The sequence below is a fragment of the Archocentrus centrarchus genome, chromosome 10, assembly GCF_007364275.1.
Source record: "Archocentrus centrarchus isolate MPI-CPG fArcCen1 chromosome 10, fArcCen1, whole genome shotgun sequence".
NCBI classification, from domain to species: domain Eukaryota; kingdom Metazoa; phylum Chordata; class Actinopteri; order Cichliformes; family Cichlidae; genus Archocentrus; species Archocentrus centrarchus.
The window spans coordinates 38,382,629-38,398,240 of NC_044355.1; the positions used below are offsets into that span (position 1 = coordinate 38,382,629).

General features: G+C 45.7%; 1 protein-coding gene across 2 annotated transcripts in view; it reads left to right on the forward strand.

The window, feature by feature from the left end:
- The window catches only part of fat2 (FAT atypical cadherin 2), a 116,275-nt gene that overhangs the window by 78,812 nt on the left and 21,851 nt on the right, over positions 1–15,612 (forward strand). For both annotated transcript variants that reach the window (XM_030738688.1, XM_030738689.1), the window contains exons 18-23: positions 869–1,006; positions 1,115–1,258; positions 5,775–5,972; positions 7,014–7,614; positions 7,703–7,903; positions 8,752–8,909. In XM_030738688.1, coding sequence (XP_030594548.1) covers positions 869–1,006; positions 1,115–1,258; positions 5,775–5,972; positions 7,014–7,614; positions 7,703–7,903; positions 8,752–8,909 — 1,440 coding nt within the window. The remainder of the gene's footprint in view (positions 1–868; positions 1,007–1,114; positions 1,259–5,774; positions 5,973–7,013; positions 7,615–7,702; positions 7,904–8,751; positions 8,910–15,612) is intronic.

Consider the following 15,612-nt stretch of genomic DNA (forward strand, 5'->3'; position numbering starts at 1 on the left):
ATGTGTTACAGCAGCTAATACTAATACTATATACAGTACAGTAAGAAACACAATATAAATACTATAATTATGTGCATTAAAATGAGTGGTTAACGTTGCTCATCAAACAGTGGGATTGCTGCTGGCAGGAAGGACTTCCTGCTAAATTTAAAGGGTTTAATGTTCGGCAAAGTTAAAATAAATAAAAAGTGTAGTGAAGTTAAACTGGAGGCTCAATCCTCGGGTCATTCAAAGTGAGGGTGACGACAGGCCAGCAGTTAGTGAAAGGAAAAATGTCCTGGAATCTGGTTTTTCTGGTTTTACACCAAGTTTAAACCCGTTCTGAGATTTCCCGTCCATGGACGCAGCTGTTACATTAAAGAGGAGCTGAAAGCAGATTTTCTTGTGTGGATGTAAAAGTGGCCATCTGTCCTTCGGCCCAAGGATCTACATTCAGACCTTTAGACAGAGCCTGTTTTCAGCTGACGGTGACTTCTGACCCATTCATGATTATTGTTGCTCTGGTGGATGGTGGATGTAGTGTGTCAGTGTGGTGTGGGGATCTTTTGTGTGACTCCTGACGTCCAGAGAGGTGGGAGGTGTTATTCCTCCTCTCCTGAAACTGAACTCTGTGTGGTTTGGACAGTGATGTGGGGTGGTAGTGCTGACTGTGTGCGTGCGTTGGTGTGTGTATTGGGGCTAGATTCGTCTTAATTTACTATTGTGCACTGTATTTTAGTAATCATTTTTATCACTCTTATTTTTATTATTTTATTATTTATTGTCTGAGGCACCTAGAAAGGAATGCATTTTAAATTTCGTTGTGCAACTTCTGTGTACAATGACAATAAAGATTCTGATTCTGATTCTTTCTTTTCTTTATCTCCAGGTAACTGCCACAGATGAGGACGGCCCGGTCAATAATCTGCTGCGGTACTCGATAGTGAGCGGTGACCTTCTGCAGCAGTTCTCTATCCACCCTCGCAGCGGGGAAATTACTGTCCGCACTGCGCTGGACAGAGAGGAGGTCAGTGTGGGTCAATGATAATAATAATAGTGATGATAACTGCATAAAAATGAAGAAAGCAGAAGGTCACATTAAAAAAAAAAACTTTCCATTTTACCTCCTGTCCAGATCCCTCACTACTCTCTGACGGTGCAGGCAGCTGATGAAGGCAGCCCGCCTCTGTCGTCGGCCGTCCTCATCACCATCACCGTCACCGACGTCAACGACAACCCGCCCGTCTTCTCTCAGGTCAACCACAGTCTGCTGCTGCAGGTACGACACCCTCCTGAACATCACCTGATCCTTCCTCGCCCACGCAGGGCTGCAAGCATCCACACCTTTATTTGCTTAAAGCTGAATCCTACAAAACAGCTGCATCCAGCTCTCAGGCTTTGGGAGCATCGGCTGGTTTTTCTTTATGCAGCAGAGAAGTTGTTCTTGAAATCCTGGTTCAGGATGTAAACATAATGTAATTTGGTTTAATTATGGATGTAACTTCTTCTCTCTGGCCTCAGTTTAAGTTTGTTACAAACAGAAAGAAGTCAGACTCAGTCCCATCTGATCATCTCCCACATGGAGGTCGTAAACATATCCAGAGCTAGAGAGGAAGATGAGACTCCAGAATAAAACTCTGAAAAGCTCTAAAATCCTAGAACTATGCTGCTTCACTTTTCAAGGTTATGTTGAAAGATTTTCCACAGATTCCAACTTCCAGGATCAATAACTCATGTGCCAGCTGCTGTTAGAATAACGAGCAGCAGCTTTAACATGAGCCGCCCTCCAGGAGACGAGGGAGAGGCTGCACGAGCTCAGATATTATCCACAAGTTTGCTCCTGAATCTGTGACTTTGACCTCTGAGAATTTCTGTTTTTTTCATGCATGATTATGACTTTATATTGTCAGAAATTATCTGCACGTTTTCTCATTAATATGAGCTTTTTTATTAAATAATATTATTACTTTAATGTCAGGGAACATCTGCATGCTCACTCCTAAATTTGGACCTTTAATCTGAGAGAATTTCACTTTATAATCTTAGCAAATATCCAAGTTGATTGATTAAGATTCAGAATTTCTCAGACTGTTCCCCCTGCCTTCTGCCCAGGTTGGCTTTGTTTTTGTATATTTTTCCTCCGGTGACTCTAATATGCTGTTGTAACAAATATGTAATGGGGGCTTCAGGAGCTCCCTCACTGATTAGAAAGATGCTTCTGTGCCATCTTAATGAATCCTGTTCCATAAATCGATTTGACTGCTGAGCACATCACAGGTAGATTAGTTTGGTGCTTTGAAACTAACCACACGTGCCGCCTCCTGCAGCTCTGAAGAAGACAAAAACATGTTTGCACCACACGCCTGCAGTACAAAGCGCTGCATCGGGGGGGAAATAAGTGCGGAGCATACCAGAATGAATCACTTATTCATCAACTCTCACAAATAAGCTCAGTCGTCCTGAGGGAGGACACGACAGTTGCAGTCATGCGTGACATTTGACAACTCGGTGAAAAAAACACTCACAGAGACGAGTGTGTTTATCTGAAAGGGGCCAAGAGAGTGTAAGGTTTCCTCAGAAAGCTCCTGCTGTCGTCCAGCTGTGCTCCTGATGGCCGACGAGGTGATAATGAAGACAGATGACCCGCTAACTGGAGATAATTAAATAGAGCTCTCTACAGGTGACCGTTTATCCATCTATCAGTCCTCTCTTTGACACGGTGGAAATATGATGAGTTGTAAGTGCTGCTCCATCATGACGCGGCAGCCACGGCTCATTCAAATGGAAACTCTTCAGAGGGGCAGAGGCTGAGGGCCATTCCCTGTCACCTAAGAGCTTTAATTACATGGCAAAGCCTGCTGTGGTTTTGGATGCTTCAGTGGGACGTACACATGCCTGTGTTTGTGGGTCTGCATTCGTGCTGCTGGCAGTCCCGTCACAACGTCTCACTGACAGTTACTGTTTTCTCTGCCAGCTCACAAACTCCCATCATGCCCCTGGATCGCTCGTTCAGGAGCTGAAACTCGGCCAAAACTGGTGTGGAGACAAATCCAAACTTTGTGATATCTGCTGACGTCTCCACAGCCAGCTCTGCCTGATGGAGAAACTCCGGGCAGATGGATGTCATTGTTTCTCAGACAGGTGGTGCAGGGGCAGCTGGGGGGCACAGTCTGCTCTCCTGCACCAAATAAACATCTTTGTTTGACTGTTTGTCACTCATGGGTGCCGATTTTTTTTACAAATGGCAGATTGTAGTAACGCATCACCATCGCACAGCTGAATCTGAGTAAAAGCAGCAGAAGGACAGGTAATTCATTATGTGTGCAGAGCGTCCTCAGAGGGCGCAGCAGTGCTGTAGCACAGCGATGAATCACCCAGCTGATGATGGACTGTACCTCCTGAAAACGCTGAATACAGTTATCTTCATTCCTTCACACAGCAGACACACAAGTCCGTGTGAACATGTTTCACCACAAATTCAGCAGGACGCTGCAGCTCTGCCACGGCTGGAAATAACTCGGCTGACTCTCTGAAAAACTGAACACTTTCCTGGCAGCAGTGACCAAACCAGGTGAGCAACGGTCTGCTGTTTTGGCTAAACCAGGTAAACATGGAGTAAAGCCTCGTTTTCCCAACCAGGTGGAAATTCCTGTGAGAGCTATTTGGGATACATCGATTTTTGTCATACACACAGACTGCATAAAGGATGGAAATAGTTTCCAGATCTGGAACGTGAACAACCTCAACTCCAACGTGGACTCATCTTCAGCCTGCATTCTTTCTAATGTCCAGCAGAGGGCGACTCCGCTGGTTGATGCAAGTTTACTGAGCTCGCAGATCAGGTGGGCAGGAGGCTGTGTCCAAGTTCAGGGGCTACATCCTTTGAAGGCTGCATTTGTAGGCCGATGCAGAATGCAGCCCCTGAAGCTGGACACACCTGCAGACTTATAATTATAACATTAGAAAGAATCCCGGTGTAAGATAATTCCACATTGGATTCATGGTTGTACACTGTGTGCATTGTGTACTTACTCGCACATGATTGTTTTCTTAAATCAAACACAGTAAGTTGTGCACTTACTTATTTATCTACTTGCTACACAAGGTCAGAGCTGCAGAGCTCAGATCACTTCTTTGTCACTGTGAGCTTAAAGAAGTGAAGAAAGCTTTGCAGTAAAGGAGAATCCCTCCTGCTTTCCTCAGAGCTTTAAAGAATCAGACTCTTGGCGCACACCTTCAGTATGACTTCACCTGAACATTCATCACACTCTTGAGGAGACAGTCTTTGTTATGACTGTGCTGTGTCCTGTGAGGCGTGCTGCAACTGAAGCTTTGAAAGACCTCACTCGAGGATCTTGCATGTTTTAGCCCATTAACTCCAAGTTGTGTATACCTTACTGCAGGCCATCTCCCAAAGCACGCTGCATATTTTTAGATTGATAACCTATTTTCCCAGGCACCACTGGTTTCTATTAATTTCCTACACTGTGAAAATCAGCATGCAAAGCTTAGTAGGTAATCCATCACAGCAAACAGCTGAAGGTCTTCATTATTTTTTGGAAGAGTGAGTGGTCTGCTGCAGAGGAGCTGGAAGCAGGAGGGACTCACTTTGCAAACAGCTTCCATAAAACAGCACTGATGGTTTTCTTGGCTTTGCAAATCTTCTGGATAAATAACAAGCAACATGGAAAGAGGCGGTTTCAGTGTCTGCAACAGGACATGGACACGTCAGTAGTTAGAGCTAAAACATTTTGATCCCCACCTAAGTTTCAAATCAAACTAATTACAGCTGAGTTTGGTCTGAACTTTGTCAGTCTCTGTCATCCACCCATCCATTATCCAGGTCCAGGTCTTAATAGTCTAAGCAGACCTTCCTCCCAGCCTCCTCCTCCAGCTGTTCTGGGGGGGGGGGGGGGGGGGGGGGCATGGAGGCGTTCCCAGGTCAGCTGAGAGACATGATCTGTCCAGGGTATCCTGGATGTGCTCCACAGTCTCCTCCCTGTAGGAAATACCTGAAACACCTCAGTTGGCTCCTTCTAATGTTCATAAAACACGTGTCATTAACTTATGATAATGATAATAGCATTTACTTTTCATAAACAACTTGACCACAGTAGCTAAGAATGCATTTATGAGGGTGTGGAGAGCGATGCCAGTTCTCATGTCTGCACTAGAAGAAGCAGGTGAATGATTTTTATCTGCAGAGACGCTGAAACATGCAGTCATTGAGCCTGAACGGGCAGGTATGAAAAACGTGGATTAGAGCTGATTGCTTGTTTCAGTGGAATCAATGCTTGAAAGGCGGTCGCTGCAGAGGAGATATTTGTGATTTTATATCTTTCCCCAGACAGAAAACTGTTGGTATTTAATTTTACTGTGAAGGCTAACAAACTCTGTCTGAATTTATCAGCCTAATTTCAGCCAGAGTTTTATAGTCGGGGAGCTGATCACAAGCACCAAGAGTCGGGACTTTCTGCCACTCACTCAGAGGAAATCCTGCAGAATGAAGTCTGTCTGAGCCTGTAGAGCTCACAGGCACTTCAAGACCTTGATGGAGGTCTTTGCAATGTATGTTTAATGTTATGAAAGAGGCCGACCAGCTATATATGCAGTGCTGTATGAGAACCTTTTAATGTTAAGGTAGAAAAACCTTAATATTTGGTTAATGGGACCTCTGTGGGAGCTCCTCTATGCTGCAGAACAAAGATGCTGGAATAATGAGAACATATGACCTTCATGTAGTTTTGAAATAGGAGAAATTAAAGTTGTAGACTGAATAAAAATGTCTCCTGCAGGAGGGCGAGTCGGTGGGCAGCAGCATCCTCCAGCTTGTGGTGATGGACAAGGACACTCCCAGGAACGGCCCGCCTTTCTCCTTCCACATCGTCAGTGGGAACGAGGAGCGTCGTTTCCACGTGGACCAGGGCGGCCTGCTCTCGCTCTCAGCTCCACTCAGGAAGAAAGTGAAAGCCCACCATCGGCTCAAGATACAGGTAGGAAGGCTGTAAAGCAAGCTTCAGGTTTCCTCTCTGAAGCCCTGCTTTGCCTTTCATACTCATGTCTGTTCTTTTCTTCACATCTGCATCTTTCTACTGGACTCTCTCACAAACCGCCGCTCCATGAAAGAAATGTTAAAGAGTGCATTGTTCTGTGGTGCTGACTCTCAGTCACTGTGGGAAGTGTACAAAAGAACAAAGTCATTTTTATTGTGCACTGTGGATCTGAACCTTCACTCTGAGAGATGATGATTGGAAAGACTTCCATGAATTTAACTTAACATATGAGCTATTTTGGTTATGAAAAATCGAAATATGGCCCTGCTGCACCTCTTTAAACGTGTTTACAGAGGGGGGTATTTTGAGGTGATGGGGTTTGGAGCTGGTTCAGATTGCAGCTGATTGTGCATATTCGTGTACTGTGCAGTATGGATTTTGTTGGCTGGTACAAATATATTTTGGGATGCTGATAGATGATACTTTGGTCCACATCACCTCATTTTTCATTTTGTTCTCTCTTGTCACGCTGGTTGGACAGCGTTTAGATGATCACAACAAATCAGAAGGAAAGAAATAAAAAGAAGCAGTGAAAGTAAGAAGCTGTCAGAAGCAGCGTGCGCAGCCTTTCTGCTTCAGCATTCTTTGACTCATTCACAGGTCACATTGATCTGTTTCTCATGGATTCATTCAGCTGTTCTCAGGACAGAGAGCACCACACAAACACAGCATTTTTGCCATATATGCAAAATATGAAATGTCAACATCTACTCATTTACGTGTGTGTGTTTGGTCTCTCTTCTGAAAAAAAAAGTTCATTCGAGACCATCAGAGATGTGAGTTTGACTTCTCATAGAACGGCCCTCTAGAGAAACTGTAGTTTTGTGCATGCCTGTAAGCGAAGGTGAGGATGTGAGTCATAAATGTTATCTGGCCTGACCCAGTAAGATTCCCATCCCGACTTTTACATTAGCTACGTTAGATCATATTTCATAACAATAAATCAAAACAATCAATTTTTTGTGTTCCATCTTTGCTCAGGTGACAGACAGCGGCCACCCTCCCCTGTCTTCCATCTGTGTGGTTAACATCAACGTCACAGAGCAGAGCAAGTATCCTCCCTCTGTGGTGCCCCTGGAAGTCTCCATTACCACCTCCGGAGGGCTGTTTGCAAACCGGGTCATTGGCAGGCTTCACGCCTCGGACCAGGACCTGCAGGACGTCCTCACCTACAAACTGGTGTCAGAAAATCCTGCTGGGAAGCGGTTTTCCATAGACCAGGCTGACGGCAAAATCTGGGCAGACGAACACCTGGAGGAGGGATCATACGCACTCAACGTCAGCGTGAGTGATGGAAAGTTCAGCGTCTGGACAGGGGTCAAAGTTCATGTGTGGGTGGCTACTCAGAGAGCGCTGGACTCGGGGCTGACTCTGCAGCTCGCAGGGATCTCACCGGAGGAGTTTCTAGGCGATCACTGGAGGGGCCTCCAGCGCAGCCTGGGACAAGCGTTGGATCTCCCCCGACAGGAGCTTCACCTGGCGAGCCTGCAGCAGCTGACCGATGCCCAGCTCCTGGAGGCCCTGCTCATCTGGAGGCCTCAGAGCGGACTCACTTGGTCCCTGCCCACTAGCAGACTCGCAGGTGATCAGGCAGCATGACCATAGGTGGTTTATAAAATCAATATTCAGAACTATGTGTGCTATCTTACATGTTGGACTCTTTGATGCAGGGATCATATCAGACATCGAGGACTCTCTGGGCCTCAGAATCATCAGGGTGAGTCACAATGGGTGTCTGGGCAGCGGCTGCCCGCCGCGAGGCTGCACGAATGCTGTGCAGCTGTCAGGAGAGAGACTGAGCCATTTCACCACCGCCAGAGCTGCTTACATCACCCCACAGCACACCTGGGAAAGCGTCTGTCCCTGTAACGGTACGTCCATCTGTCTGTACGTCCATCTGTACCGTAGATACTGAGAGCTGAGAGTGCATGTGGGTATCTGCTTATTAAATTCTGACGTATCAAGATTTTTGGTCCAGAGGTCAACAGACTTGTTTTCATTGGCTGCTGGACTCCACCAGGGCTGTCTTTTCTCACAGTTCTGTTCATAATCTCTATGGACAGAAGTTCGAGGCAGAGCGGCGTGTTGGCAGTCACACTGCTTCTAGTTCATTCCTATAGAATGAATTAAGCTCAGACAGCCAAAAGTTGCAGATGTCAGATTTGTTTAGAAATCAGAATTACACCAAAAATACAAAATCTTTGATCAATTATGACAGCGCAGAATAGCAGATTTCCCAATGAGGTGATGAAGCTGGCAAATATTGAATTCAGTTCAATTTTATTTACATAGCACCAAATCACAACAAACAGTCGCCTCAAGGCGCTTTGTATTGTGGGTAAAGACCCTACAATAATACAGAGAAAACGCAACAGTCAAAACGACCCCCTATGAGCAGCACTTGGCGACAGTGGGAAGGAAAAACTCCCTTTAACAGGAACCTCCATCAGAACCAGGCTCAGGGAGGGGGGGGTCATCTGCTGGGGGGGGGGGCAGGACAAAAGACATGCTGTGGAAGAGAGACAGAGATTAATAATAACTAATGATTAAATGCAGAGGTATAATGAAGAAATAAAGCAAGTGAGCCAATCAAAACTGTTTGTTGACCAACATCCTGTCACCGGATTGGTTTATTTAACTAATTTTTTCCATGGATGTGAACTCTGTTATTTGAACTTGTGTGTCTGCTGCTCGTGGCTGGTCATTCTTATGTTTTCAGAGTCGGCGCTGAGGTTCGACAGTAAGTCCTACCTGAGGTACCTTCACCGCATGGATGAGGACAGCCAGGATTTCAAACTGTCACTGAGGTTCAAGACGTTCCAGAAGCACGGCCTCATCGTGTCCACCAACAGCAGCGCCGGCTGGGGCACTTTACAGGTACATCTCTCTCTGAGGCGCCATGATTAGAAAAGCCGACAGCTGTAGGACAGTTTATGGCTGATGTAGTTTTCCTGTGACCTCTTTTTGTTTCAGAGCGAGTTGTGGGGTTATTTCTGCCTCATCCTGTTGGAGGTTGTTGTCAGTAGTTCGTTTTAACTCAGTACATTTATTTAAGTATCTCATTGTTGTTCCACAAGCAGCTATTATTTTGAAGCCTCTGTCCAAATGAATGGATGTCAAAGGTCATCAGCACATCAAAATGGCAAAAATAAGGTTAAAAAGCCTTTTTCCCTCCCTGAGTTCCTCTTGTACTCATTACCACTTCATTCACAGTAAAGTGAAACTTTGATGTCCCCACGGGGGAAACTTGCCTTACAGACAGTAACCAACCCAATGCATACCAAACACTAGAGGATTCAGATATCCTCCACTGTCACCATGAATTATGGGTGAAATCATTTATTGCTGCTGACTTTGGACAGGCTAAACCTTCACCCTGAGAGGAGCGTCTCAACATGGAGAGGATGATAAGAGCTTCATATCATACAGATGCTAAAGGTCATTAAGAGTGGCAACCCTGCTTAACAATTTGCTCCCATTTTGAAGTCTAAGGCTACCAAATCATTACACATAGAAAATCAAAGGACAGAGCCCCTCTGTGATCCAGACCCTTCAAAGATATATTAGAGGTATGAGATAATGAGTCTGACCCAGAAGGAGTCACAGCTAGAAGATGATCCTGCTGTCAAATGCAGGTGAAATGGAGACTGTCGGTGCGCTCTGACTGGCTCTGAGTGGGTGTAAAATTGATTTGGTTGCAGTTTCTATCAGAGCTTAAATGTGTTTTCAGCCCTGAAAATTTGATGTGGATATACTTATGGAATTATGAGGCTCAAAAAGGCTCAAATGGCTTCATTAAATCTACTAAAGTCACTGTAGCTGATTCGGGGGGGGTTTGATTTGAGTTCAGGACTGTGTCTGAAGTTCAGTCAGGCATTCAGGACATAAACACATAAAACTGTTTGTCACAAAGAGATAAAAGAATGTGTGATATGCTCTCACATGATGGCAGAGAGTCTGGTTTCAAATCACTGACCAACAAAGCTGAACAGCCTCAACAACAAACTCTCACGCTGGCCTTTTTGGTCAGCACAGAGGGCGTGAAAAGGTCCGGGACACGGCTGGTGTTTCACAGAGAAGGAGGGCACGTCGCCTCAAATGTCAGCGACGCCACAATAAAACAGGTGGATTTTATTTGCCAAGTTTCAGGCTGATGCTGACAGCGTGGCCCCAGATACGCCGCACCAAGGAGAACGAAGACTCATCAGATACTTCAGAACACACGACGCCTGTGCTGAGAGCGCGACTGCTGGCACAGAGAAGCAAATCAAATATTGGTATTCAAGACAATATCAGCAAAGATGAAGTGAAACATCAGATCATATTTGTGAATCATAGCTGGAAATATTTTGGGATGAAAACCTCACTCCATGTTCCCCAGTGAGAACCGCCTTAAATTAAATCAGCGGCTCTCGCTTTTTATGGTTCTGCTGGTAAATTAGTGTCAAACAACATCCTTACACAGACATCATCTGAAAGTTACACAGAGCTTTAATCTCTCCACCAATGTTCAAACGGCAAAATGCATCACGGCCCAGCTCAGGGGAAACGCAACAAATCTGATCACTTCCTGTAAATGAATGAATAAGAAATCCTTTGGTGGGAATGAAGTCGCTGCCTGCATCTCAGCAGAGCACAAACACCAATGTGACAACGTGTGTGTCTCCTTTCATGGTTAACTTTGTAATGAGAGGGAAATATGCGCTGTTTGTCGTGCGTGTTGGTGTTTTCCCTGCTGGGACCGTGGTGACGTTACCTGCTTTATGTAGTCTGACTCACCTGGTTGAACTTGTGTTTGATCTGTGATATTAAAATGAGTCAGAGTGGTTGTGCAGCAAAGAACTGGAACCATCTTTCAAAAGTGGATACAAGCAACAACATGTATGTTTTTCCCCATTGGAGACTAATTAGGAAAATCCCAGGAGCTACTTAAGTTTTTAAAATGGACACATTTTCCCAAGATGGCTGTCACTGCCAGTGTAAGAAAACCAGTGGGTCAGTTTCACAGGCTGGACTGTTGAGTGGGACTGACCATCAGTTTGGGAACTGAAGGAGCCCTTTTCCTTTTTTTTTCTTTTAAAGCCTGTCTTGTCTGGCAGTTTTCCCAATCGGAATGATGATCCGACTGCTCTGGTGTACCAAACATATTTGCTTTTACAAGAACAGCTCTGTAAGTTTTCAATAGGCTACTCTTGTTAATGTTTGTATTTTAATTTAATTTTATTTATTTATGCCAGGCCTGACAGGGAGAAAGGAAAGGGTAAGAAAAAACAGTGAGAGAGAGAAAAGAAACAAAAAACAAACAAAAAAAAAAAACAAAGGGGAGAAAAAATAATCAAAGAACGATATCAATACATACACACATACACACAATCCTACTGTTGCTTGCAATAATGTGTGTATGTGCCTCTGTCATGGAACCTACTCACCAATGAGGGCAAGAAACTGCAACCATGAACCCCGGGACCCACGGGCACCCAACACCCCAGGGGTGGCAGTGGTGATCAACGGGGAGCAGCGGGAAGCGGTAGGGAGCAATAGGGAGGGGTAAATGGACTAGTTCTTATATAGCGCTTTTCTACTCAGATATGAGCACTCAAAGCGCTTACACAACACGTTTTACATTTACCCCATGCACACCCATTCATACAAGCACTTCCATGATTAATTAATTAAGCTAAGTGCTTTAATTATCTAACATTCACTCACATTCATACTCCGACGGAACGGTCGGAGAGCAACTTGGGGTTAAGTATCTTGCCCAAGGATACATTGGCATGCAGCCTGCAGTAGCCAGGAATTGAACCACTGACCTTCCAATCAGTAGGTGACCTGCTCTACCTACTGAGCTACAGCCACACGGTTGCAGAGGGTGACTCCCACCCTACATGTGCCTACATGTGTGTGATGTTATGTTTGACTGAGTGGGAGGAGGGGAAGGGCCAGGATATATATGACTGAGAGGTAGAGAACTACCCCCGGAAGAAGAGAGCCAGCAAACTACTGGCTCACTAAACACCCCAGTTCCCTACACCCAACCACAGTGCAGGGAAGGCAGGTCCAGGGCCTGAAGTGGCCACACCCCCAGGGCACCACCGTGCCCAAGGCCGGCACCCACAGTCCACACCACAGACAAGCACGACACAAAAACACACACCCCCACACACATACAAAAGACAACAGATATCACACATACACATACACACAGACACATGCACACACACACACACACACACACACACACACACACACACACACACACACACACATCCCCACCATCACCACCACCCCCACACACATACACAACTACAACAAATATCACACACATGCACACAATTGTCCTGAGTCCGGGACCAACCAGCCCCCTGTGGGAAACTACTGCTCCCTCACCTGAGTCACCGTCTCCAGTCCAAGAACCATCAGGCACCCGAATCCCCCCGGCCCACCCCCAGCCACCTACCAGGCACACCGCAAGACGAGACTACAGCAGATCACCCCCACTAAGTGATGGAGTTGATCAGTGGGGACCAGAAAGATTCACATTTGTCCAACTGGTTTTTAGAGGTGGCAGAAAGTAAATTCCTATAGTGAGTAATACACAAATTATTTTTGGATTTCCAGTTCATGAGGATAGTTTTCTTAGCAATGCATAAGGCAGTAAGAAGTAAGTCTCTGGTCCTTTTCCACCAACCGTGTGCCGGTGCTGGTGCCAGTGTTCGAATCAATCAGTGGTTTTTCCATCACGAACACACGGGTTCAACTCCAGCAACACAAGCTAGCTGGTCTGGAACCAAGAACGTGTGACGAAAGCAGCAGAAGGGCGTGACTCTGCCATCTCGATGTAAAGTTTTCCACCACTATTTCACTGCATGGTGTGTATTACATGAGAAAAGTGATGTGATTTTCACAGCTGTGAATTAGGTTGGACTCTAAGACTGAACTTGCTGCTTTGAATCAGTTCATATCACAGATAAAAGGACACAAAGTGCTCTAATCGCTGTCTGTGTTACCTCTGTGCTGCACACAGGTGCTGCAGTAGTTTGGTTTGGAGCGTTCTCCCACGTTTGTGCCCTTCGGCTTACGTGTCCAGACGAGGATCCGCCCACACTCATAAGTAAAGGATCAGCTCGCAAAGTGGGTGGAAATGCGGGCTCCTTCTTAAACGGTTCGCCGGTTCATTGAAACCAGCACCAGCACTGGCACGAGCACCTCAGCGATGGAAACGTAGTATCTGAGATGAGAAGTCAGACATCTTCATGAACTTAAAAAGAAGTCCTGTTTCCTTCAGCTCGAGTGCTTAAGGCCTCAGGGACACAGGCCTAGAGACGGGTCAGTGACATTATGTCTAAGCCCTCTTCTTTTCTTCCCGTCTCTCTCTAAACGTGAAAGCGAACCATTCTGCTCAAGCTGCCCTCAGACGATGTCAGTAAGCTCCTCCATTTCTGATTGTTGGTGGCATCAGGAGAATCCCAGCCAACATTAAAGTTGTTCTTCTTGCAGGTTTCCTCCACCTCTGACTGAGGATGGGGTAAATTCTGATCAAAGAGGTCACTGCAGAGTTCAAAGGACCGAATGTGAATTTGACACACTGACAACATTTTAGCCCACAGGCTAAAAGCACTGATGAGGTATTGTTATCACCCCACCCCAGTTTTCAACTTTGTGAACATGACTCAGTAACGATGTTACCTCAGATGTTCAAATTCACACCATACATGCATCTAGTAAAAATCTGGGAGGAGTTTGAATCTTGGCGGCTTTGACCTCGAGGTAATGGTCAAGGTCCGAATTTTTCTGAAACTCTTGTGAATGTGAACAGCTGATAATGATGTCAGTGCTGACAGTATTTTTGTGTGGTTGGCCCGGAGGATGAACAGTGTGTGATATTCTGCACAGTCTCTGCTGTAAAAGCACTGTGGAGGTTTTTAGAGCTTCATCTAGTTTCTTACTGGTTTTTGTGTCTCACTGAGACTCAATGAGAGTCGAACTGAGAGTTCTTTGTAAAAAAAAACGTGTCAGACTGTAACTCTTTCTGGGATCTCAGCATTCGCCTGCAACCACAAACATGCTGCGCTCTGAGGAAAGGAACCAGACTTCTCCTCGACTTTTAATGACACACTTTGCGGAGCAGTGAAGGAACTTGAGCTTCAACTTGGAGCTACACGTCTTTATTAAGCTGAAGGAGACTCTTCAGAGACATCAACAGGTAACAGATGACCAAAACCTGGTTTGATATGGATTAGAAATTGACCAGAAATTCTTGATGACACTTCCCTTTCTGGGCATTTCTCCTCTGCATGAATCCTCTGTGCTTTCCAGCTGAATATTCAATCACTCTCATTCTCTGGAAATTTCAAAGCTCCATTCAGCCTTTCCTGAGGTTTCCTCACATGCAAGAATGGGTCCCTGCCCGCTTCATTATGAGCAGAAATGGCTTCAAAAGGAATTTCTAAGCACTGAGAGACACTGAGTGCTCCCTTACCTGGGTTTGGTGAAGAGTTCAGAGAAACATCCTGAACATACGAGGACGCTATTCGCACACTTTATTACCCGTGAGACCCGAGCTGATGTACATATCAGGGTATTCTTACACACCTCTGATTCTCAGTAGTATTCTGTGTCAATATTCTCGCCCGTGGGCCAGAAAAATACAAACTAACCTTCAGACCTATTTGCTGCTGCTAATTCCATTTTCTCTGCACACATGCATTTTGAATCAGCTCCTTTGATATGGAAATTTGTGAGTGTGTAGATGAAAAGGTGAGCTGTGTAGCACAAGAGGAGGTGATGTGTCACTCCTGTGTGATGAGGAGTGACAGCAGAGCAGCGAGCACGCTCCACACACAGTCAGCGGGCCGACCCTCAGTCTTTCTGCTGGTTGTGGTAACGCAAAATGACTGAAATGTCAATTTAGACTTTTCTCCTGGTGAGTAAACAGGAAGGAATTCCTGCTCCAAGAGCTGTGGCATTTCATTTAGCAGATCCTCCCTTTGTTCACAAAATTCCACCAATGTCAGTGTGAGGGCCAAAGAGGCTCGCCTGTCACTCACTCTGTCCACAGAGTGGAGGAGGAGACTGACAGATGCAGCAGCTGAAGTAAAGGAGACACTGTACTGGGCTTCATTTAGAGAGTGAAGCTGGAGATTTACTGGTCAATCTACATTCATACCCTCACTAATGACCACAAGCTGTGGGTGGTGACCGAAGAACAAGCTCATGGTTACAAGCAGCGGGAATGAACGTCTCTGAAGATGGGATGAGGAGCTTCGTCACTCAGAACGTGGTTCAGCATGTGCTCCTGGACCCTCCTGGGTGAGGTGTTTCAAGTCCAGCTGGGAGGAGAACCCGGGGCAGATCTCTCAGCTGGTTTGGGAACACCTCAGGGTCTGCCCAGAAGAGGTGGCTGGAAAACGGAAGTCTGGAAAATCTCCATCTGTGTTGACCTCCACCTGTTTCTGTCTGACCTCCAACAGTTTGTGTATCAGGCCGTAAACATGTTTATTTCTGCTGGAAAGTGTTAGGATGGGAGTTTCTGGGGACTGACTCACTGCTGGAGCCTCTGCTGGACATTAGAGGAACT